The sequence below is a fragment of the Nannospalax galili genome, unplaced genomic scaffold (assembly GCF_000622305.1).
Source record: "Nannospalax galili isolate Female #2095 unplaced genomic scaffold, S.galili_v1.0 scaffold875, whole genome shotgun sequence".
Taxonomy (NCBI): domain Eukaryota; kingdom Metazoa; phylum Chordata; class Mammalia; order Rodentia; family Spalacidae; genus Nannospalax; species Nannospalax galili.
The window spans coordinates 2,414,500-2,439,531 of NW_008337059.1; the positions used below are offsets into that span (position 1 = coordinate 2,414,500).

At 47.3% G+C, this 25,032-nt stretch overlaps 2 protein-coding genes across 4 annotated transcripts in view; both read right to left on the reverse strand.

Moving 5' to 3' along the window:
• The window catches only part of Ankrd2 (ankyrin repeat domain 2), a 12,905-nt gene extending 2,890 nt beyond the window's left edge, over positions 1-10,015 (reverse strand). Inside the window, exons 1-7 of one of the 2 annotated variants that reach the window (XM_017797875.2) lie at positions 9,916-10,015; positions 9,475-9,569; positions 4,510-4,611; positions 4,052-4,210; positions 3,826-3,933; positions 1,556-1,654; positions 1,112-1,210 (exon numbers count right to left, since the gene is read on the reverse strand). In XM_017797875.2, the coding sequence (XP_017653364.1) occupies positions 1,112-1,210; positions 1,556-1,654; positions 3,826-3,933; positions 4,052-4,210; positions 4,510-4,611; positions 9,475-9,561 (654 nt within the window). In that variant the 5' untranslated portion in view covers positions 9,562-9,569; positions 9,916-10,015. Of the gene's footprint in view, positions 1-1,111; positions 1,211-1,555; positions 1,655-3,825; positions 3,934-4,051; positions 4,211-4,509; positions 4,612-9,474; positions 9,570-9,678; positions 9,742-9,915 lie in introns of those variants that run through there. The other variant, XM_017797876.1, reaches the window with a different exon arrangement.
• Positions 10,016-10,943: 928 nt separating this feature from the next.
• Positions 10,944-25,032, reverse strand: part of Ubtd1 (ubiquitin domain containing 1) — a 64,046-nt gene continuing 49,957 nt past the window's right edge. For both annotated transcript variants that reach the window (XM_029563043.1, XM_008831974.2), the window contains exons 2-3: positions 12,479-12,706; positions 10,944-12,027 (exon numbers count right to left, since the gene is read on the reverse strand). In XM_029563043.1, the coding sequence (XP_029418903.1) occupies positions 11,642-12,027; positions 12,479-12,653 (561 nt within the window). In that variant the 5' untranslated portion in view covers positions 12,654-12,706 and the 3' untranslated portion in view covers positions 10,944-11,641. The remainder of the gene's footprint in view (positions 12,028-12,478; positions 12,707-25,032) is intronic.

Genomic DNA, 25,032 nt, shown 5'->3' on the forward strand with positions numbered 1-25,032 from the left:
AGGGTCTCACTCTGAAAGCCACCTAGGCTCAAACACTCACTCCTCTGCCTCTCTCCCCCAAGTGCTGGGATTACAGGGGTGCATTACTGTGCCTAGGTTTTTCTTTAATTAATTAATTAATTTATTTATTTATTTATTTATTTACTGGGATGCTGGGGACTAAAGTCAGGGCTTTGCACATACAGCTAAGCAAATACTCTGTCACTGAGTCACATACTCAGCCCATTCTTCTTTTAATAAATAAAATAGATATCATTTATTGGCTAGGTGTGGTGATATACACCTTTAATACCAGTACTGGGGGTGGGGGTGGAGGCAGGACAGATCTCTGTGAGATCGAGGCCAGCCTGGTCTTACATAGTGAATTCCAGGCCATCTAGGGCTACAGGGGGACCCTGTCTCAAAAAAATAATTACAATAGATATCATCTATTGAGAGACGACTGTGACAGACATGGCAAAAGGTATAAATGAAAAGTAATTTATTTACATACATTTGCCAACCCAATCTACATAAGAATTCGACAAAGTTTTACAGATGAACAGTGACTCAGAGGCCAAGTGACTTGTTCAGGGTTATGTGCAAAGGAATGGATGACTAGAAGGATAACAGATTAATAAGTAAATGAAACCAGGCATGTGGTGGCACACCCCTTCAATCCAGCATTCAGGAGGCAGAGGCAGGCAGATTTCTGTGAGATTGAGGCCAGCCTGGTTTATATAGTGAGTTCCAGGCCAACTGGGGCAACAGGGCAACCCTGTCTCAAAAAGACCAAAATTAAGTAAATAAATAAATAAACAAATAAAAAGTAAAAGAACAGATACACAAATGGATGGATGGATGGGTGGATGATGATGGCATAGAGGCACAAATTCTGTATCTTCTCAGTAGGACCACACCCCAAAGATGGTGGATCTTTTGTTTCTCGCTTTCCTTTGTGCTTGCTGCTCCCGTGGCCCCTGAATGGCTTGCAGCTGCTCTGTAGCAACTCTAGAAACCAGACTAGCCCACTACTTTTCTGCCACTTGAGCTGACCTGTCATTTACCACACGCCCCCACTCCTCCTTCAGCACCTCCATGTGTACTGTATCAAGCACTGCTGCTGCTTCACCTTATCTCTCACGTTGGTGTTTGCTCCTCGGCTTTGCAGGAGCTTCACCACCTCCAGGTGGCCTCCACGGCAGGCCCAGTGCATAGCTGTGCAGTCCAGCTAGAAGGGAAGGATGGAACTTAATGGCGGAGCTGCAAGGAAGAACATCTCCTGAGGAAAGGACCCAAGTCGCGAGGACAAGGAGACAAAGAAAAGAAAGCTACAGAGAGTAGTTCAGACAACCCAGGGCCCAGGCAATGGAGAAGAAGAATCCTCAGGGCCCAGCTAGTCCAAGCCAGAGTTACAGAGGCAGCTCAGGGAGGAGATGGGGCTAGCCCAATGTCACAGAACCCACTAGAGGTGGGGCCTGGCCTGAGAGCAGCCTACTGGTATGGATTTGACAGGACGTAGAATTCTATTGGTATTAGATCCACCTCACCTCCCACCCAATACCTCCCCTCTCACCCGATCCTGGAAGTCCACAGTGGCCCCACTCTCTAGAAGCTTCTCCAGGATCTCCACGTGACCCTCCAGGGAGGCTCGGTGCAGTGCTGTCCGACGGAACTGTCCCCAAAGAGACTGTCAGGCGTAAGCCCCAGGCATGAGTCCATATCCCACCAAACTGAGGCCCAGGTCTCGTTACAACTCAAAGTAGGATGCCCACATTTTCTGTGTTCTGCCAGTCTGTGCAGACCAGTTCTGGACCCTTCCCTGGGGTTCCAGCCTCCTCACTATCCCTGGAACATCCAGTCATGATATGCACAACTAACTACCCTGCTGGGCATAACTATTTTGCCCTCATTCTATGATGCTTGATGGTGATCTTATATGCCATTATTTCTTGAGACTTCTAGATATAAGGGAGCATTGGAGGGCAGACTGAGTCTTGCTGGATTCTATTTCCCCCAGTGCTAGGCAGAGCCAGAATGCACAGGCCACACCTGATTACCAATTCAAGCAAAGAACAATCTTCCCTCCCCTCCCTCTCCCAGCCGTTTGCTGCTTTGGACTCTTGTGCCACAGTGCAAGTCCTTCCATATGCTAATGGTCTGGTTACAGGAAGTCTCTCATGACCTTCCACCTTTGTTTTTTCTTGTTTTGTACTCCTAGCATGTAGTAGATGGGAAGTGCTTGGACAGAGAAAAAGAATTAAGATCCTGGAGGCTAAAGAACAGAAAAGATATGTGGTCACAGTTTACTATAATGCAGAGAGACAAGGCAGGTGACCACTGATGGACTTAGTCCCATGATAGATGTGAGAGCAAGGAAGCACCTTAAAAGTGCCAAGAGGCAGGCAGGCATGGTGGCACACACCTGCAATCCCAGTACTTGAGAGGGAGAGGCAGGTGGATCTCTGTGAGTTTGAGATCAGTCTGATCTACAGAGTGAGTTCCCGGCCAGCCAGTGCTACATGGTAAGACCCTGTCTTAATAAAAACCCCAAAAGAGGCAAGAGGTCATTTCAGAGGAAAAAAGAAATATGACAGGTGACAAAGTGTAAAAATGGATGGTAGCCATAGGTGCAGAACATCGTAATGTAATAAGTGCCACCCTGAATCAACATGGTCAAAATGGTGTATTTTGCCACAATAAAATAATAAAAATAGCCACAAATGGCCAAAATGCAGAGAATAAGAGTCTACAGAGTGTGGGTCCTAGGACAGGACTCCTATATTGAGGTCCACCCAACCAGGGTTCAGGGACCATTGTGGAAGAGGGGGCAGAAAGATTGTAAGAGCCAGGGAGGAGGTACATGACCATATGGAAATGGTCCTACAGGGGCTTGGGACCCTACAGCAATGGTGTCAGCATACACAAGACCCATGCAAACTTAGGCAGACAAAAACCCAGCACAGAACTGTGGAAATGAACAGCAAACCCCAGTCTTAGTCAAAGAATTATTGGCAGCTGATTACTGCTGGGTGAGGAAGAGTTGATCTTCTTGAAGGGAGAGACTCTAGATAGGCTGACTAAACCCTGGTGGATGAACTTGCACTGAGAGACATCTTGGAACACTAACTGCATAATAGGTCTTAATACAAATGACAAAATGTATGAACTCCAGTGGGGGGGTGGTTATGGGAGGGTGCCAAAGGGGAAGAGGAAAGGGGTATAAAGATGATTTTATGTATGAAATACACAAAAATTCAAAAAAGGGGGGGAGGCTAGGGTGTGGCTCAGTGGTAGAGCACTTGTCTAGCATGCCAAAAGCCCCAGCACTGCTAAAACTACTACTAATAATTTTTTAAATGTGAGATTATATCATGAGAAACAAAAAATACCATATTCTTTATAATATTTCAACTCAATAAATACTTATTGAGGCACTCATGGTCCATTTGATCATAACATACTGGGAGGGCAGTAGGCAATGCTACAGTAGAGGAAACTGAGGCTTGGAGCGGTGACAGTCTGGTCATAGGTCCCACAAGTAGAGAGTGGAATCATGGGGTTTAGGGTTAAATCTCCTGATCCCGAGTTCTCTTTAACTGGATTCTCTTCCTTCATCTTCCCTAAAGAAACATGGGACATTTGTTACTCTGGAGGTTGTCTGAGTTGGGGAAAGGTTTAAGAAGGATTTGGGGGAATTGTAGAGTGAGGGAGTATCCATTATAGAGACGCTAATCCACCCAAAGAACATCCATGACTGTGTCCCCAAATGGGGCTGACTCAGGATATGATCCAGTTAGGATGTGGTCCCAAAAGGGAGGCAGGCACAGGGGAGGGGGTCATCACCTCATCACAGGTGTCAGCTGAACCCCTGTCTGCCAGGTACTTCTCAATGACCTTCATTTTCCCCTCCACCGCAGCTTTCAGGAATGTCTCCTCATCCACAGGGCCAGTCTGTAGGGTGAGTGTTCAGTCAGGACAGCCGGGTGACGGGGAGTGGGGCTCAGGAAGGGGTCCTCCCTGGGGACTCCCCAGCTTCTCTGCCCACATCTGTCCTCTCCAGGCCCCTTACAATCTCCTCGGGCTCTGGAGGTGGCTCCTGGGAAGCAGCCAGGGCTTCTCGCTTTTTCTGCTTGCGTTTTTTCCGCAGCTCAATGAGGTTCTGGATTCCACCCACATCGATGATCTCGCGCCGCAGGTCCAAGGATGTCTTGCGCACACGCTCTTGGCCCTGCATGGGGATTGACTCATCACTAGGGCACGGAATGTGGGGTATTTTGGAAGATTCCAGGAGCTAAGCAAGCCGGGGTGAGGTGGGTAGGGAGACCTTCTGGGAGCGAAACCGAGTCCGGCTCTCCTTCCAGGACAGGTGGCACTGACCCAGGGAAGTCTGACTGGGCAGGTTGGGTGACTGGGAGAGGGTGGGTTGTTCACAAACTCTCAGAGTGCTTAGGTGCTGGTGCAGGGATAAGCCGGGTGTCACTACTTGCCTGTTGCCTGAGGACAGACTCTCGGTTCTCCCACACTTACCTTAACTTTTTGTAAAGTTGGGCTCTGCACCCCAAGGCGCTTCTCATCCTCGAGTACTAGCATGTCCATGGGCAGCTTCCCAGGGGCGGCTCTTCGAAGTTTCTGGAAAGTCATGGAGAGCTACTTAAGATTCTTTATTTGGTGAGGGCTATCAGTGTGGTTCGCAGTCAAGTGGAAAGATATGAGAATTTCTTGACTGGGCAGTGGCAGGTCACACCTACAATCCTATAAGCAGTCAGGAGACTGACACAGGAGGATCACTGCAAGTTGGGGACCAGCCTGGTCTGTATAGTGAATTTTAGGCTGGCCAGAGCTACATAGCGAACAACAAATTCTGAGCATAGTCAAGTCTTTTGTATAAAATGGTAATGTATCTGAATATATTCTACACACATTGTCCTGTATACTTTTCATTTCAAGATTATTTATAGTACCTGGGCATGGTGTCATACACCTTTAATCCCAACAATCTGGAGGCCTGGAGGTAGGCAGATCTCTTGACTTTGAGGACAACCTGGTCTACATAGAAAGTTCCAAGTGGGGGGACTGGGGGGAATTGTTATATTGTTTAGGGGATAAAGAAAAGACAAGGGAAAAAGATATGCACACATTCATTACTTTTTTTTTTTTTTGGTCTTTTTGAGACAGGGTCTTCTCTGTAGCCACAGCTGGCCTAGAACTTACTATGAAGACCAGGCTGGCCTCAGTCTCTCAGAGATCCACCTGCCTCTGCCTCCTGAGTGCTGGGATTAAAGGCATGTACCACCATGCCTGGCTACAAATATAATTTAAAAAAATTTCCCTTCTGTGGCTGGTTGAATTCATAGAGGCAGAATATTTTATATACACATACACACATATACAGGCACACACAAACCAGGTGTGTGGCACAAGCCTTTAATCCCAGCACTCAGGAGGCAGAAGTGGGTAGATCTCTATGAGTTCCAGGTCAGCTGGAGCTACAAGGAGACCCTGTATCAAAAAAAAGACCAAAAAACAAACAAACAAAAAAGACACACACGTTGGTATTAAAATTTATTTGGGAGCTAGAAAGATGGCCCAAAGGTTAAGAGCACTGGCTGCACTTGCAGAGGGCCAGTTCAGTTCCTAACACCCACATGGAGGCTAACCTACAGTTCTAGGGGATATGACTCCTTCTGGCCTCCATGGGCACTGCATGCACATAGTGCACTTACATACATGCAGGCAAAACACTCATACACATAAAATAAGAATAAATTAAAAAATTCATTTTGGTGAAATAATTGTGATCAGAGGTGGGCTGGAGAGCTAGCTGAGCTGTTAAAAGAGTAGGTACTGTTCTTGCAGTTCAGTTCTCAGTACCCATGTCAGTTGGCTCCCAGCTGCTTTTAAGTCCAGCTCCAGGGGACCCAATGCCTCTGGCCTCCCTGGGCACCTCACATGCACACACCTACACACATACACATAATCAAATAAAATTTAAAAGTTGTGTTCAGTGACAATAGTTTCTGCTGGGTATTAAACCTAGGGTCTTGCACATACAAGGCACGAGCTCTACCACTGTGCTACACCCTCCAGCCTGATATTTTAGTGACCCTCTTGGAAAATTAAAAACTTGGAAGCTCTTTGTCAGGCACTGACTTTATTTTCTCTCAAAGTTTAATATCTGTGAATTTAAAGCTTGGATATGATACAGGACACCCAAGGGAAGGAGCAGCAGCTTCTAGTCTTCATGGTCTTAGTGTGAACTCCTTAAGCCTCCTCTCTCTCCATTTGATCAAGGAATCTCCCCTGCTAGGTAAGTTCCCCTCCATTTGTAGCTCTGGTTTTCCTGGACCACTTCTTCATTCCTTTTTTTTTAAAAAAAATATTTTATTATTTTTATTTTATATGCATGAGTGTATTGCCTGCATGTATGTGAGTGTACCCGTGTCGTGCAATGCTGCGGAGGTTAGAAGAAGGCTTCGGATTCCCCTGGAACTGGAGTTAAGGATGGTTCATAGCTGGGTGAGTGGTGGGAATCGAACCTGGGTCCTCTGCAAGAACAGTCAGTGCTCTTAACCACTGAGCCATCTCTCCAGCTCCCTATTCTTCATTCTTAAGTGCTGGTACCCTTTTCCTGGAGTCTGCCACCTTACCTGAGGTGGAGTGGACATGAGCTCAGAAACATGTGTCCAGGTTGGATAATGCTGAGGCAGCTGGGAAAGACTGGCCCCTTATGTTACCCAGGTGCCTTGCTCATTTCTCACTGATCCCCACTGATCCCCCTTTCCAAGGGAGAGTTCAAGGCCTGATTTCTGAGGTATTTATGTTACTTTTATTTTATTTATTATTTTTTTAATTTTTTTTTATCTTTTATGTGTAGGAGTGTATTGCCTACATGCATGTGAGTGCACCTGTGTCGTGTAAGGCCGCGGAGGTCAGAAGAGAGCTTCGGATTGAGTTAAGGACGGTTTGTAACTGGAATCGAACCAGGGTCCTCTGCAAGTGCAGTCAGTGCTCTAAACCGCTGAACCATCTCCCCAGCCCGTTACTTTTATTTTTTTGTGATGTTGAGGATGGAACCCAGGGCTTCACATATGCTAGGTGAGTGCTCTACCAAATGACCCACACTCCTACTAAATGAACCACACCCCTAGCTCCCAGGCTTCATTTTCAAGGTTCTGTTGACAACTGCCTTCTTTCTTGCCAGGTTTGATTCAGGATCCCCCTGTATTTGTCTTACCTGAAAAAAATGCATCTTCTTCCAGGGAAAAGAAATCCTAGGGGACCCTGACTGGGTTCTTGAGGGAGCATCTAGAGAAGGGGCTTGTGGTTTAATCATCTATCATCTCCTATCTTCAGCACCCATTGTGAGAGGGCTTGGCATGTATGTAGTAGGGGATTAGCTAATGCTTGTTAAATGAATGAATAGATAATGGCAGACAGGCTTAGTATCTCTGCCCATTCCATAATCTCTGCCCATAATTCTTGATGACCTTATCTGGTAAGCTGCAACCCCTGGGCTAGCCTCCGTGCCTCCTATTCCTCCATCATGAGGAGGGGGCCCAGGCTGCCAAGGGCTCTCTTGGAGACCACTGTTAGGCAAGAGGAAACATTTATGGACTCCAATGCCACCCATGTCTTACTGAAACTCTTCAGACTTGTCCCTGTGGGCTGGCACAGAGTCAGCACTCCATGAATAGCTGTTGAATTGGATGAAGGTTCATGAATCAAAACAAAATGTCCACCTGACTCCATATAGACTGCACTTCAGATTAAAGGAGAGAATGCTTGTAAAGTGCTCAGAGACTGGCATGCAGAGGTGCTGGGCGGGAAGGCTGGCTCTATAGGCACTTGTGTCTTCACCACCCAGGGGCTATATTTGTTGAAAGAGGACTGCTCTGTGTCCCCTTATAGAAGGTTCCTGTGGCTTGGGGCAGCACTCCAGAAATGACACAGCAGTATGACTTTCCTTCCCAACAGCAACCAGTCACATGCACATGTCTTAGGGGAGTGAGAAGTCAGATTCCTGGAGATCCAAAAATGCTCAGGCTCTGCCCACATTCTTCCTTGATAAATCTGAGTCATCTCTTAAGAGTTTGGATCCTCCCCTTTTTTCTGCACTCCTTCATTCAGCCACATTTTCTTTTTTTTATATTTTATTATTTTTGTTTTCTGTGTATGAGTGTATTGCCTGCATGTATGTGAGTGCACCTGTGTTGTGCAATGCTGCAGAGGTCAGAAGAGGGCTTCGGATTCCCCTGGAACTAGAGTTAAGGACGGTTCATAGCCGCTATGTGGGTGCTGGGAATCAAACCCAGGTCCTCTGCAAGAGCAGTCAGTGCTCTTAGCCGCTGAGCCACCTCTCCAGCCCACATTTTCTTTTTTAATTGGTGAATGCCTCTGAGTTCCTGTAGGCTTTCCCCTCTCCAACAAATTCTTAGGGCTATCAGAGCTGCCTTCCTAAAACAGGTCAGGTGGGACAACTCTTCCTTACTTTACAACATTCAGTGGCTCCCCACTGCCTACAGAATAAGCATCTCTTACTAGCTGGCCTTCTCCAGTTTGCCTCTACCTCCCTTTCCAGACTTATCGTCTACTATCACATATTCTCATTCCAACCACACTTTCACCATGAAGACTTTAGTTCCTGTCTTTTCCTTCGCCTGGAATACTCCCTGCTGTCCTGACTCCAGAAGTTTGGAGTGACTCACCCACCCTGCTCCTCACTGTCCACACCTCTAGTTGGACATGTCTGCCCTTTGCCTTTTTCTTAGTTGACCATGCAAATGAGAAGCGTTGGCTAAAACTGATGCCCACCTCCTCCCCTCAGCATGGGGGCTCTATAGACTATTTTTTTGAGAGACTGTCTCACCAGGTAGTCTAGGCTGATTCCACCTCTGGCACTTGGAATTACAGGTGTGCACCACCATACCTGGCTCAATATGTTTGAGTAAAATTTAGAGTTGGACAAGTCAGCACTCAGCCCCATTTTCTTACCTTACTGAAAATGCAATTGTGCCTTACAGGCCTCCACAAACACCATTCACAGCCCTGCAGAGTCCAGTGCTTGCCTTGCCTTCTTCACTTTCCTTCCTCACTCTTACAAGTCATTAATCTCCTGCAGGAACCAAAACCTGGAGCAACTGGGGGCAGCTGGAGGAATCTCAGGGCCCCATGTTCCCGGCTTTCCGAGAGGGCCTGGCTGGCTGCCCTGTACAGCCCAGCGTATCTCCTGGAGCCCAGCAGAGTCTCAGAAAGTTTGGCTCAGATCAGAACCCCCACTCCACCCCACCCTAACTGCTTCTGTTCGGGAGACTAAAACCCCAATCTCTCACCATCTACAGTCTCCTGCCAGAGCATCCTAGGGTGGAAATGGGCCCTGGGTAAACCACCTCCTCCCCTCACTGTGGCAGCCAGTTTTCCCTTCCTGTAACAGCACCGATGGACTCCTTAACCGGGAGACCTCCCTCACCCTGCCCCCATAACCCTAGCTCCCACCTCAGTCTCCTCCTCCTGAGCAAGCCGCTGTTCGATGAGCTCCGTGGCCCTCTGCACTGCTTTGGAGCACTCCATCGTGTTGTCCATGACTGCATCTGCAGGCCACAGGGCATGGGGGCTTTATAGGCCGAGAGCACCCACCCCACCCTGCTGGGTGCCTTTGCCATGAGCTCACAGGCTCAATTCTCCACCTGCTTCTCCCACCTGTCACCTTCACCTCGGGCAGCCCCAGGGAGCAGGGAAAGCCATGGCCAGGGCCAGGGCAGTTGCCCCTCCCCCAATTTCTGGTCTAAATCAGAAGGCACAGTGCCCCAAGAGGACAGCTGAGGGAAGGTATCTCTCCAGTGTGCTGGGATTGCTGGGGACTAGCTAGGTTTAGCCAGGGCAGCCGGGCTATACAAAGGACCTGTGTGCTGCCTCTGGCTTGGGTGGTGGTGCTACCTGCCGGATACCAAGAAATCCTGCCCAGCTAATGCCAGCTAGGGGGCCTGAAACATGGGCCTCAAAATAGGCTTGTGCTTCTAGGCTGCCCTGTGAACAGGTCCTACTGGCTATGGGGCCCATCTCCAGGCCTGGATGGTGGGAGTTGTAGTAGCTGATGCCCTCTGGTGGCGGCTCCTCGGTCTCACAGTACTCCCTAGTGAAACATCACAACATTGGACCACATGTCCTTTAGCCATGGACAGACCCTATCCGTCTGTCTCCTACCCAAGGGACTTGGCAGGACTTACAGTGTTGTTTTAAGGGAAGGTTCTCAAAAGTCAGAGTGTGGAGCCAAGGCCAGCTGACAAGGAGCACTAGGCAGTAGCAAGATCCCTTGACCTGAGTTGGCCATGCTGCCTGAGAACCAACTGTAACATGGAGGAAAGGCAAATCTGCACTTGCACAGTTCCACACCTGGGACTTGCAGCCTCAAGCCCCTGGGTCATCATGACCCAGGTTTTACCTGCCGGTGGACAGTAGGCCCCCAGCTCTGTGCTTCTGCAATGCTCATGTGGTACCCTCAGAGAAATCTTATCTGAGATTTTCCTCTGCCGATGTGCATACGTTCCCCAGAGGAAACACAAGGAACCAGCTGTTTTCTCTCTCAAACTTCTGCACACTCTGACACTGCATGGGCACTGGGACTCTCAGTTCCCCAAGCTGGCCCCGTTGGGCGGTGGAGCAGAGCAGCAGAGCTCACCATGCCCTCTACAGTACTGCTTCACTTTTTGGCACTTCCACATGTCTCCCACTTAACCCTCCCAGCAACTGCCCCAGGAGGCAGGGCAGGTGGCCCGTCCTCTAAAGTGAAGTGTGTTCAGATGTGAAGTGGCTTTTTCTGAGGACCCATGGGAACACAGAGGAGTTGGGATTAGGGACCAGAGAGCAGCAGCTTAAGGCTCTCCTGTGCGCCCACCCTGTTCCCATACCAGCAGGAGCTCTGGGCTCCAGCACACTGTGGAACTCAAAGTCAAATGCTAGGCAAGTGAGGAGCAAAAGGCTTTATTGATAAATATGCAGACATGTCTGTACACAGGGCTCTGCTGCTGAGGGGCCATGACCAGGCTGCAGGACATCCCCCTGACCTGGGTTACAGCTGGTAGATGGCCCTGTGCAGAACCCTGCCACAAAGCCCAGCTATCTGGCCACCTGCCTCATTTCTGCTGATTGTGCTGGGTGCAGGGAGAGGCAGAGGCCTGCCTCAGGCTCCCCAAGCCCTAGGGCTCACTGGTGATTCCCTCCCCTCTAGAGGACTGGCACTGTGCCCAGGGCAGAGTCATGGTGTGGAGAGGTGGTAGGAGGGAGACAGCAACTGCTTCCAACCCTGAGCAGAAAACTGGAGTGAGCACAGTGGGGGCCCAGATAACAAATCTGGGTTCCAGGGCCTCCAGGCCTGGCCCCCATGGCTCCAACCTTCAGGTAGAGAACTGCAGGTGCCTTTTTCTCTGACAAGGTTGGCAAGGCCTGTGTGTGACAGATTGCTCCCTGGGTGCTGAGCACTGGTGGTTCCAGTGCCCCTGGAAGGCAGTCCCTTCACAGCTCACTCAGAGCCATACAGCGGGGCAGTGGGAGATGCCCTTGAAGAAAACAACAGCACTGGAAGGCAGCGGCAGGATGGGGGCCTCGTGCTCCAGGCCTAGGCCCTGCAGCTGCTGAGGAAATCCATGGAGTCAGCAGCTACCTGTCAGTCCTGGGGTGGTGGGGGCTGGTTGATGATGACCTGGATGACAAAATCTTTCTGGATCTTGGTTTCCTGGAGCCGTGTGCGGTCTGTGAGCAGCTTTCCAGAGAAGAACCATCTCTGCCAGGATGGCTCAATACCCTCCTGACTGTGCAGCTGCCTCTTGAGCTGCCCCACTGTGTCAGGCAGGCTGGCACTAAGCCTCACGTCCTTGCCTGTGGAGAGGCGCACTTTCAGTGGAAATTCACGGCGCACAGTGGGGGTGGGCTCAGGGGGCTCCAGGCTTTCCTCCTCCATGTGCTCCAGCAGCAGGTTCACAGGTGGTGACAGGCAGTAGATGGGTAGCTGGTAGCGATTTCCCAGTTCATCATAGCATTCACAGAGGGTTCCTGCAGGAAAGGCAGGCCAATCAGTGTTGACTGGGGACTGCTGTCACGCACTGATGCTGTCCCCAAAATTTCTGTTGAAATCCCAAACCCCAATGTGACTGTAATGTGACTGTATGTGGAGATGGGCCTATCTGGAAGTAATAAATTACATGAGGTCTTAAGGGCCCTAATCTGATAGCATCCGTTTTCTTACTAGGATCCTCATGAGTGCCAGAATTACAGGCATGTGCCACCATGTCTGGTATTTTATCTTGTGTTTTTTTGGTCCATGCTCAGAAAGAGTTGCTCAAATGAGTAAGAAGATAACCACACACACATGCGTACTCCCCACCTCCACCAGCTTGGACAAACTGCTGGTATGTTGGTGGCCACTGGTTCCCCTCCACCTCTAAACTGTGCCAATGACCCCTGACATCCTGCAAGGATAAAGCTCTGACCCCTGGCTACTCACCGTGAGGCAGGGTGATGCTGGCTCCATCCAGGATGGCTTGAGCCAGCTCATGGTCATTAGCCTCGGCAGCATAGGCAGCAGCCTTAAGGGCATCCCAGATCTCCTTGCGGCCCTCAAAGGCAGGTGCTGTGTCCCAGAACTCATCCCGCTTGCTCCGCAGCTGCCCATCGGTCATAGGGTAGTCACTCTTCCACTTGAGTCGCTCCTTCTTCAGGGGCTCATTGCGACCTAGGCAAGACAGAGGCAGAGGCTCAACATCTCTGAAAACCACTTAGGCAGCAATCTGCCCTCTCCCTGGCCTCCTGCCAACCTGGGCCAGACCTTGGCCTACCTGCTGCACTAGTTCCTACATAGGGCACTGGAGCCTTTTCTTAATAACAGGGAAGAGCCTGGAAACCCAATTTATGGATAGAAAATCAACTTGTCAGCTAAGTATATTATATACAAATGTATCTCATCTTACAATGTACCACTAAGCCCATCATAAGTTGAAAATATCCTGAGATCAAAATGCACACAGTGCCTGCAGCCTACAGAACATCACAGCTTAGCAATACAATCCACACTGAGTGTCAGTCATTTCCCCTCTTAACAGCATGACTGGCTGGGACCTGCTCCTACTCAGCATGGAGAGGCTGTCACACTGCACCCTGCTAGCAGAGGAAAGGTCAAAATTAAAAGCTGAAGTGTGGTTATCACTTCTGCATCCTCAGAAAATTGAAAGATCTTGGGTTGGTGATGGTTCAGTGGGTATAGGTGCTTGCCACCAAGCCTAATGACCTGAATTTGATCCCTGGGCTCTACATGGTAGAAAGAACCTATACCCACAAGTTGTCCCACTGATCTCTGTGTGGGTGTCACATCTGCACACACGTGCACACACATGCACACACACACACACAATGTAATAACAAAAGAAAATTAAAAGATCTTAAAAGTTAGGGACTGTCTACATAACCTCTGCTGTTGTTAAAGGTTGTTTTGTTGTGGTTTTGTTTTTTAAAATGGTCTCAAGGCTGGTCTAGAACTCACAATCTTCCTGTCTCAGCTTTCCGAGTTCTGAGATTACAAACATGTGCCACCAGGTCTGGCTTGTTGTTAAATGTTTTTGTTTTGCTTTCTTTGTCTATGTGCACCTCTTGAGAGTATGCTCTCCTGTACTCTGAAATAAGACTGCATTATTAAATTTACTTTTTTAAAATCCCCTCTTTCAGAAAGGACTTAAGATATTTTCATGCCAATATAAAATTCTCCCTTTGCCAGGTGTGGTGGCGCACACCTTTAATCTCAGCACTTGGGAGGCAGAGGCAGACAGATCTCTATGAGTTCAAAGCCAGCCTGGTCTACATAGTGAGTTCCAGGACAGCTGGGGTTACAGGGAGACCCTGTCTCAAAAAGACCAAAAATAAATAAATAAAATAAAATTCTCCCTTTATTCTATATTTATATTACCATCAACTTCCCACACTATTAAAAATTATAAACAATTTGAAATATCATTATTATTATTATTATTTGTCTATTTGAGACAGGGTCTTTCTGTAGCCCCAGCTGGCTGGAACTCACTAGGCAGACCAGGCTGACCTTGAACTCACAAAGATTTGCCTGCCTCTGCCTCCCAAGTGCTGGGACTAAAGGTGTGTACCACTACACCTGGCATCTAAGATCTTATCATTAATGTTCTACCATATAATTACAAGGAACTTTTTCTTTTTTGTGTGGTGATAGAATTAAACCCAGGGCCTTATTATGCATGGAGATAATTGTTCGAGCTGTACCCATGGTCTAATAATTTTTAAAAATTTTTATTTATTATTTTTATTTTATGTGTATGCGTGTATTGCCTGCATGTAGGTAAGTGCACCCTTGCAGTGCAATGCCCTCGGAGGTCAGAAGAGGCTGTCGGATCCCCTGGAACTGGAGTTACAGACAGTTGTTAGCTACCATGTGGGTGCTGGGATTTGAACCTGGGTCTTCTGCAAGAACAACCAGTGTTTTTAACTGCTGAGGCATCTCTCTAGCCCTGGTGTAATAATTTTTTTTTTTTTACAAATTTTAAATGACCAATTCCTACAACATCTGAAAATAATATTTCTATCAAGGGTCATTTTTCTTGTTACCATTTCAAATGACCGCCAAGACAATTCTCAACCACAGCCAAGACTAAAGGCAAGACACCTCTGTCTCTCAAAGCTGAGGGTTGAGTCTCGAAGGATCAGGGCTGTAAAACACACTTCCACCACAACCACCAAGGGTGAAGCTGTCACTAGGTTACTCCCATTGGCTGGAATAGGCGAGTTCCCTAGTGCCAAAGGGCACTGACAGCCTCACTTGAGGCACATTATTCCATTTCAGCCTTACAGCCTCAGGCGGTAGGTACTAGGATGTTATTTCACAGATGATAGGGCAGATGTAGAGAGATTAAATGGAGTGCCTGAGGCTACACAGGAGTGAGGAGTTACAGAGAAAAAAGAATTCCACTTTGGGTTTGACTAAATCCTGTGGTTTGTACTCCAAATTCACAGCTACTTGTGTGGGCAGAAAACTCCAAGGCAAAATATTCAATAGAAAGTGTTCCTGGGAAATGCAAATCTTCTTTGGAAGAAAACAACTTCAAACTAGGCCTTGGAAATACCTAAACAGACGCTTGGGTATGGTGGTACATACCTTTAAACCCAGCACTTTGTTCTACATAGTGAGTTACAGGGAGACCCTGTCTCAAGAAGACCAAAAAAAAAAAAAAAAAAAAAAAAAAAAAAAAAAAAAAGAAAGAAAAAAAAAAAAGACCTACCAGAGCCAGGAGTGGTAGTGTGTACATGCCTGTAATCCAGGCACCGAGGGGCTGAGGCAAGAACATTGTTGCAAGTTGAAGATCAGCCTGCTACATAGAGAGCTCTAGGATACAATGTAAGATTTTGTACCAAAAAGCAAACAAGCAAGGAAAACAAGACAAAATACTAACTGCATCCAACAGCAACAAACTAAAAGACCAAGCACATTTTAAACGAAAGGAAAAATATAGTCACTGAAATTTAGATGTCTGCCTGTTTCTGTCTCCCAAGTCCTGGGACTAAAGACATGTTGACACTGTTCTGGGCCTGGCTAACATCTGAAATCAGAACTTGTAGAAGCCAACAATGGAAAGGATGCAGATGAAGTAACAGTAAAGAAATCATCCAGGGACTGGGAGATGGCTCAGTGGGTAAACTGCTTGGTGTGCAAGCAGGAAGACCTTCTGGTTCAGATCCCTAGCACCCATGCCACAGTCAGGCATGGAAGTGGGTTTTTGTCTTTTTGAGACAGGGTCTCCCTGTTAGCCCCAGCTGGCCTGAACCTCGCTATGTAGCCAGCCTGGCTTCGAACTCAGAGATCTGCATGCTTTCTGTCTCTTGAGTGCTGGCCTGCAGTGTTTATCTTCAGTGTTAGGGGAGGAAGAGAAAGGCTAATCCAGCCAGTCTAGCCTAAACAGTGTTCACTGAAGAGTTTCTGTCTCAAAAAATAAGGTGAAGGGATGGGGCTGAGAGATGGCTCAGTGGTTAAGAGCACTGGCTACTCTTAGAGAAGACTCAGGTTCAGTTCCCAGCACCTACATGGTGGTGAATGCTCCAGGGGATCCAACACTCTCTTCTGGTCTCTGCAGGCAGAGGACATAAGTGCACTTAACATTCAGGCAAAAAACCACATATACACATAAAATAAAAATAAACTAAAAAATTAAAAAGAAATTAGATGGAGGGGAGGGGTGATAGAGGAAGACACAACATTGACCTCACCTTTCTAATGCACACATGTAACACACCTGTACACATACACAAATCACTCAGATGTCCATTCTTCCCAACCTGATCTATAAACAATTCTAATAAAGTTAATAGTTTTTTTTTTTTTTTTTTTTTGTCTTTTTGAGACAGGGTCTCCCTGTAGCCCCAGCTGTCCTGGAACTCACTATGTAGATCAGGCTGGCCTTGAACTCACAGAGATCCACCTGCCTCTGCCTCCTGAGTGCTGGGATTAAAGGTGTGCACCACCACGCCCAGCTTAAAGTTATTTTTATTTTTTGTTTTGTTTTGTTTGTCTATTTTGAGACAGGGTCTCTCCTATAGCCCCAGCTGGCCTAGAACACCCTATGTAAACCAAATTGGCCTTAATTTCACAAAGATCCACTTGCCTCTGCCTTCCCAGTGTTGGGATTAAATTACCTGTATGTATATGTATGTGCATGTCTGAGCACAGGTGCTCAAGAGTCCAGAAGAGGGTGTTGGATCCCCTTCTTTCTTTCTTTCTTTTTTTTAAATTTTATTTTTTTATTTTATGTGTGTGCATTTATTGCATATACGTAAGTACACCCGTGTCATGCAATGCCCATGGAGGTCAGAAGAGGCTGTCGGACACCCTGGGACTGGAGTTACAGACAGTTGTTAGCTGCCATGTGGGTGCTGGGATTTGAACTCAGGTCTTCTGCAAGAACAACCAGTGTTCTTAACTGCTGAGCCATCTCTCCAGCCCCTGGATCCCCTTCTTACAGGTGGTTATGAACCACCATGTGGGTGCTGGGAACTGAACTCAGGTCCTCTACAAGAGCTTTTAACTGCTGCGCCATCTTTATAGCCATTTTAATAAAGGTTTGTTTTTTTTGTCTTTGTTTTGTTTTCTGAGAGAGGGTCTGCCAATATCCTCAGCTAGCTATGTAGACCAGGCTAGCCTCAATTTTATTGCCTGTCTCTGCCACCCAAGTGCTGGGATTAAAGGCATGTACCACCATGATGGCCCTCTAATAAAGTTCTTAACTTGGAATTTTCTCTCAAGGAAATGGCAGGCTGATCCTAAATTTGTATAGAAGGGCTGGGGTTCAGAGGGTGAAAGTACTTGCTATGCAAGCACAAGAATCTGAGTTCAAGTCCTTAGCACCTACGTAAAAAGCAAGGTTAAGAGCATTAGAGCTAGGAGGATCACTGGGGCTTGCTACCTGTCAGCCTAGCTCTTCAAGTTTGCTGAGAAACACTGTTTTAGGAGAATAAAGTGAGAGTGATAGAAGGTACCTGGATCTCCTCCTTTGGCCTCTGAGTATGGGCATACATCTATGCCATACATATTTATACACACAAAACAAACAAAATGTGAAGAAACAAAAGTGTGTAGAACAAAGATACTCCTGGGAAAGAAGACAGTCTCCACTGCTAGTATCAAGGTAGATTATGATGCTGCAGTCATCAGAGTACTAAACAGGACAGACAAATGGGCCAAGAGAACCTAAGAGTGAGCCCAGAAGCAGACCTGGGCATACATGCCACCTTGCTTACAGTGAGAAATAGCATAGCTGATAGGTGGCAGGGATAGAAGACAGGCTATTTGGTAATCCTGTTGGGGTTACAGGTTTTCCATGCAGAATATAAGAAAATGGAATCCCTGCCTCCTGCCAGCCACAGATATCAAAACCAGATCAAAGCAAAGGTCAAGTGTGAAAGGAGGGACTGAGGAAACAGTAGTACACTTTAGCAAACACAGTTCCTTTCCTGGAGTATAGGACCTTGCCTTTTTCCTTCCCTCCCTTTCCTTTTTCTTTAAGAGAAGGTTTCATATGGTCTAGGATGGCCTTGAATATGCAGTGTAGATGAAGCTGGCTTTGAACTCCTACTCTTCTTGCCTCTACCTCCTAAGTGCTAGGATTACAGGAGTGTGTATGCCATCATGCCTGGGTAAGCACTAAGAGGCTTCCTACAGAACAAATAGGTAAGGCTCTGGAACATTTTTGATGTTTATCCTTAGCTGTTCCTGACAACTAAAGTTGTTGAAGTGTGTGACCCTAAGGACCCCTACAGCTTATGTAACTATGTACACAAGTCTCTCTCATGGGTGCTCTCTGTGTAAAGTAATGATCTTCCCAACAGAGACAGCCTTGTGGTGGTTTTCCTGCAAGTGAAAGCTGGGCGTGGTAGGGAAGCATCTATACTCTCAGTGCTTCTGCACCACCCTAGGAGACCACCCAGTTACCTGGGATGCCTTCTCTCTAGAGATACTGTCTTTGTTCATAAGCCTAGTAAGTTCCTCTTAAAGAAAGCTCCAGAGTTACCTCCCTTCCACCAGATAGTAGCTAACTTTTCAAAATGTCATTTATGCACTTTTCACACACAGGGATAGACACTGTACCTGAGTCTAAGTATTAAAGGTATCTTCAGTGATCTGGGATACAATGGCTTAAAAGCTCCCTTCCTCTAGGAAGGCCCTTTTTGGCCTGAGATTAGAATAGGGTGATGGTGAGGGTGGGAACAAGGGAACAGAGAAAACATGAGAAACAGCAGGAACCCAGTCAGTTGGCTCTCAATGTCATTCCCCTTTGCAGCAGCAGAGGGCAGTCGTGACACCTCCAGGCCAGCGTCAGCTTCCTTCACCAGGCGGGTCAAAAGTGGCATAAAAATATCAGTGCTCCAGCCAGGCATGGTGGCACGTGCCTTTAATCCCAGCACTTGGAAGGCAGAGGCAGGGGGACCTTGGCAAGCTCCTGGCCAACTGGAACTATAGGGAGATCCTGTCTCAAAAAGACAAAAACAAAATAAAATATCAGTGATGATATCATGATGAGTATACACAGGATACAGGACACATGCCTGAGTGCCTGGTGTATACAATCAGGCAAAACCCAGACAAAAACAGAAAAGGAAGCTTTTCATCTAAGCATGTAAGGTAACAACAATGGCATTTTAATTTAGTTTTTGCTGTTGCTTTTTTTTTTCTTTGTCATTTTGAGACAGGGTCTCCTTGTAGCCCCTCTGTCCTTGAACTCACAGAGATTTGCCCGCCTCTGCCTCCCAAGTGCTGGGATCAAAGGTGTGCGCCACCACGCCTGGCTGCTGTTTCATTTTTTAAATTATTTATTTTATGGGGCTGGAGACATGGCTCAGCAGTTAAGAACGCTGGTTGTTCTTGCAGAAGACTGGGGTTTGAATCCCAGCACCCACATGGCAGCTAACAACTGTTTGTAACTCTAGTCCCTGGGGATCTGACAGCCTTTTCTGACCTCCGTGGGCATTGATGACACAGGTGCACTTACCTACGTGCAGGCAATACACACATACACACAAAATAAAAATAATAAAAATTTATTTAAAAAATTATTTTATGTGTATGAGTGTATTACCTGTATGTGTGTAAATGCACCTGTGTCATGCAATGCCAGTGGAGGTCAGAAGAGGGCTCCAGATCCCCTGGAACTGGAGTTATGGACGGTTGTTAGCTACCATGTGGGTGCTGGGAATTGAACCCAGGTCCTCTGCAAGAGCAGCCAGTGCCCTTAACCACTGAGTCATCTCTTCAGCCCCTATATTGTTGCATTTTTTGAGACAAGGTCTCCTTGTAGCTCTGTGCAGCTGGCATGAAATTCTCTATGTAGACCAGGCTGGCCTCTTTCTCATAGATATCCACCTGCCTCTGCCTCTGCCTCCTGAGTGCTGGGACTAAAGGTGTGGGCCACCATACCTGGCTGGCATTTTAATTTTACTTAAGACATTTTGTAGTTAGTTGAGTGGAAAAGAAATACAGGGTTGGGGAGATAGATGGCTTAGTGCTTGTCATATAAACCTGAGAACTTTAGTTCAAATCCTAAGACTCTTGTAAAAACTAAGCATTGTAGTATGTGTCTATAATCCCAGTGCTTCTATGGCAAGATGAGAGGCAGAGACAAAAGGATCTCCCTGAAGCTTGTGGGCCAGCTAGCCCAGTATATGCTGCAGTGTAAAACAAAGAGACTTTGTCTCAAACAAGGTGGAAGGTGAGGATGACAGCCTGATGCTATCCTATGACCTACACACACACACACACACACACACACACACACACACAAACTCAAATAAAAACAAACTAAAATCAGGTGGGTATGGCACATGCCTTTAATCCCAGCACTCAGAAGACTGAGGTAGAAGGACTGCCATGAGTTCAAGACCAGACTATTCTATAGCAAATACAAGGCAGGGTCTCCCTGTAGCTCCAGCTGTCCTGGAACTTACTATGCAGACCAGGCTGGCCTTGAACTCACAGAGATCCACCTGCCTCTGCCTCCCGAGTGCTGGGATTAAAGGCCTGTGCCACCACGCCTGGCCAATCTATTTTTTCTTAAATTCCTAGAAACCACTGGGTGTGGTGGCACACCCCTTTAATCCCAGCATTCGGGAAGCAGAGGCAGGTGGATCTCTGTGAGTTCAAGGCCAGTCTGGTCTACATAGGGAGTTCCAGGACAGCTGGGACTACAGGGAGACCCTGTCTCAAAAAGACCATACAAACAAGCAAACAAACAGATAAGAAGGCAGATAAGATTTGATTCAGGTTCAGCTATGGTAGAAGCACAAGGTGTGTCTGTGCTATGATGTGTGTGAACATAGACCATGGCCTACATGTGGATAGCAAGACAACCCTGTCTTAAAATCTAAAGGAATCCCAGGCGTGGTGGCACATGCCTTTAATCCCAGCACTAGGGAGGCAGAGGCAGGCGGATCTCTGTGAGTTCGAGGCCAGTCTGGTCTCCATAGTGAATCCAGGACCAAAAAAATAAAAAAATAAAAAAAAATAAAGGACTAGAGGTTGTAGCTCAGTAGCAGAATGCTCACCTAGTAATGTACAAGGCCCTGAGTTCAATCCCCAGCATAGAAAAGCAAAATAACAAAAAAATCCAACCTATTTGTACTTGAGTATGGTGATATATGCCTATAATCCTATAACTTGTGACATGGAGGCAGTTTGATTTGGAGTTTAAGGGCTAGAGAGATGTCTTGGCCATTAAAGGTGCAGGTTCACAACTAAAAACCAAAATTCAAAATAAAAACCTATCTGTAAGCATATCAGGACAGAAGTGGAAACGGTGTGTGTATGTTATGCACAGCTTAACATAAATTAGCCCCAGTCTCCAAAGTAGCTGCCAAGCTGACTTGGGGAGGAAAGACGAGAGCAAGAGGGCACCGTGTCTGGGTGGGGGGAAGAAAATGATGGTGGCTGCTGTGGCTTGGCCTGGATAATGAATGGTGTCTGGCAATACCACCCCAAGGGAGGGCAAGGAGAGAAGTGGGGGAGAGAGAACACTAAAGGCCCTTTCCAATCTGCCAGTGCTAGTGTGTGTGTTTGTGTGTGTGTGTATATGTATTCACTCCCACCACCTGACTCACACTGCTTAAATCAGAATGAGTACACAGAACGGGGGGGGGGGTTCTCAGAAACACTGAAAGAGCAACAGACTACAGTGGGTCAGTGGGTTTCCACTGAACAGCCCAGTGTTTTGCATGTGTCAGGTTTGATACAGGTTCTCAGCAATAACTGCTGAATTGAGAATGAACTGACAGAAACAGAGCAGGGTGGGAAGTGTGGAGAAATGGCAGTTGGCAGGGGCAGGGGCAGGTACGGGGAAGTAGCAGGGGAGGAATCAGGTAGTCCCATTACTATTACGGTCAGTGGGTTTCCACTGAACAGCCCAGTGTTTTGCATGTGTCAGGTTTGATACAGGTTCTCAGCAATAACTGCTGAATTGAGAATGAACTGACAGAAACAGAGCAGGGTGGGAAGTGTGGAGAAATGGCAGTTGGCAGGGGCAGGGGCAGGTACGGGGAAGTAGCAGGGGAGGAATCAGGTAGTCCCATTACTATTACTACTATTACTACGACTACGACCACGACCACTACTACTAGAGCATGCATGCAGACAGGTTCTTGCTTTGTAGCCCAGGCTGACTTACAGCATGAGCTGCCTCAGCCTTCTGAGTGCTAGGGTTACAGGTGTGTGCCATCACGTTTGCCTTCCCTTTACTTCTAGATCTCAGATCCCAAGGGATTCTTCCTGTAGTTCAGGGACTGGAGTAACTGAGCCCCTGAGGTATGATACCAAGCTGGAGACCAGCAAAAGGGAGTAGAGATTTCCCAAGACAGTTCATCCAAGCCAGGAGCTGGCCCTATTTATACGTGCAGAAAGCCCCCAGCTATTCCCATGTTCGGTAACCAAGTCTGGCTCCAGGGATGGGGTCAAAAGTGTCCTGCCCAGAAGTGCTGATTATGGACAAGCCTGGGCTTGTGCTGGCTGGTAAGAGAGATGAAGCTTCATGCAGGAATAGGCAGAAATTACAGAGTCTCAGCAACCTGGGCTGCAAGGGCCCTTGGGGTAGGATAAAGACTTGAACCTCGCCTCCCTTTCCCCACTGTCCCAAGCAGTCACAGCTGGGATGTGGGGGGCTGCAGTGGACCCTCCTAGCTAAGGGAATAAGAGATCAGAAAGAATTGCTGACCCCAGAAGGATCAGCCTGGTGCAAGAGGGTATACCAGGGGAAGTAGAGCCCAGGTAATCCCTTTAGGAAGCAGAGTATTTATAGCCAGACTTAGCTTGAGATGCCCCTCAGAGTCTGGGCAACCTTTGAATGGAAAGAAAAAAAAACAGAAAGGACCATGCTGGCCCAGCTCTGCTCATCTGGGGCAACTCAGCAGGCCTATAGGCCAGGACTTGCTTCCCTCATTCCCTGGGGCTCAGTTTCAGGGCTTAGAGAGGGAAAAAGGTAAAGCTAGTTGCTAAGTGACAAGCCACAGTTTACCTAAACTGTATCTTCTCCTGGGGAACACAGGATCCCAACTGGTCTTGAGCAGGGTAGGGCAGGTGGACCACAGCAGAAAGGCTCATGTGCTCTGGGGACCCTGTGCCTGGCTCCAGAATGGCACTACACCCAGTGCAATGTACTTCTCTGCTACCACCTTGTTCAGCTGCCCCAGGCTGGGAGCCCCTCCAGTTTATCTTCTGGTTGGGGGTTAGGGGGTAGAGTGGGGAGGCTCCACATCTGGTGCCTCACATGAATAAGCAAATGAACTAAGCAGACAGTTCAGGAAAATGAGGAATCACTGGAAGAAACCCCTGAAAATGGGGAAAAGAGGACTGTTTTATTAACTTTACCAAATAGAAAGACAGGGAGGAGAACAGAGTCAGGTCTGAGGGGGCCAAAACCAGTCATTGAAGTGTTCAGTGAGGAGACTCTGCAGGATGAGGTGCTAGATGCCAGAAACCAAGGCTAGCAAGGCCGGAACCTCTGTGGTGAAGGAAGTTGCAAGGGTAGCCAAAAGAAACAGTCCTACCCAGAAGCCTCAGTGGCAGCTATGGACAAGGACAAGGGGGCTCACAAGAGCACAGACAGGCTGTGCTTTCACTGCTCTGACACAACGTACACATTCACGGGCCAGCTACCTGAGTATGCTCAGAAAGAGGCCGTTATCTACTCTCTGGCCTGAGCCCCCAACCCTGGGCCCTGGAAGATCAGGCAAGGGCAGGGTGGTACTCCAGAGCTGGGCACTAAACAATTGTGCTGGCCCACTTCCTAAGGGAAAACTGGCCTATGTGATCTGGAGTACATACAGAGCTCCCACATCCCAGGAAGGTGGTCTAACATGCCATATAACCAACAGTTCTTAGCTGAGGCTAGTCTGGAGGGAAGATATCACAAATATAGTTAAACAGCAGGTGTTAAGAGTTACTGTACTTTAAGTGTATATGAACGTTTAAAATTACAGCTGTTCTTTCCTTGTAGTGACTACATTCTCATCTTCACCTTGTACTGATATAAATCCTTACTTGAACATGAATGGTCCACATGAGCTTTCTGGCCACAGATAAGTAAGGCGATATCACCACCTCTCTGCTGTCTAGCTGGTCTTCAGAGGTGGAGAGTGAGGGTTCTCTTTGGCTAGGGACCATTCATGTGAATGTGGACAGATGACTCTACCATCCTATGTGATGATCTGTAGAAAGATCATAACTCCTATTTCACGGGGTTGCAGTAAAGGTTAAGAGGGACCACTCTGCCCAGTGCTTAAAAGACAATATTGTCTTTGATAACCAAGCCAAGTCAATACTGTACATTCCTACGATGCAATTAAAGGCTAGCATCTTCTTCAAGAACATGCTGGGCTTTGAAAAACTTGAAAACTCTTGTTCTTTACCTCAAAGTTCAGGAGAATGCAGGGGTTAAATGAGGTTAAGTTTAACAGGGACATGGAGCAGGCTTGATGGATGCTGTGTTCCTGTGAAGGCCTCACAGCACAGGGTCAGCATTTTTCCTAGGGGAGAAGAGGAGATGGTGGCTAATAAATAAATCAGGAGCTCCTTAGGAGTTGCTAGAAAGGTCTCCTGTATCTGGCCAGCTCCCCTTGCTACCTTGGGACTGCAGGGAGGGAGGGAGGGAGGAAGGAAGGGAAGGGAGGAGCTCTCTGCAATGTTTCCCAGAAAAGGCAGCCCAGATGTCCTAGCTGCTATCAAGGGGAAGAATCCAGTGAGCACCAGTCAGGCCTGATGTGCCACTTGGGGTTCCATATCACTTGGTGACAAGTGCTATAAGCATTTCTCAGACATGCCATTCCATTAGCATGTCACCTAGAAGCTAGGGGTGATAATTCAACGTCATATGCCTTACCACTTGATTTTTTTTTATATATTTTATTTTTATTATTTTTATTTTATGTGTATGAGTATATTATATTGCCTGCATGTATATAAGTACATCCGTGCAATGCTCATAGAGGTCAGATGAGGGCGTTGAGTCAACTGGA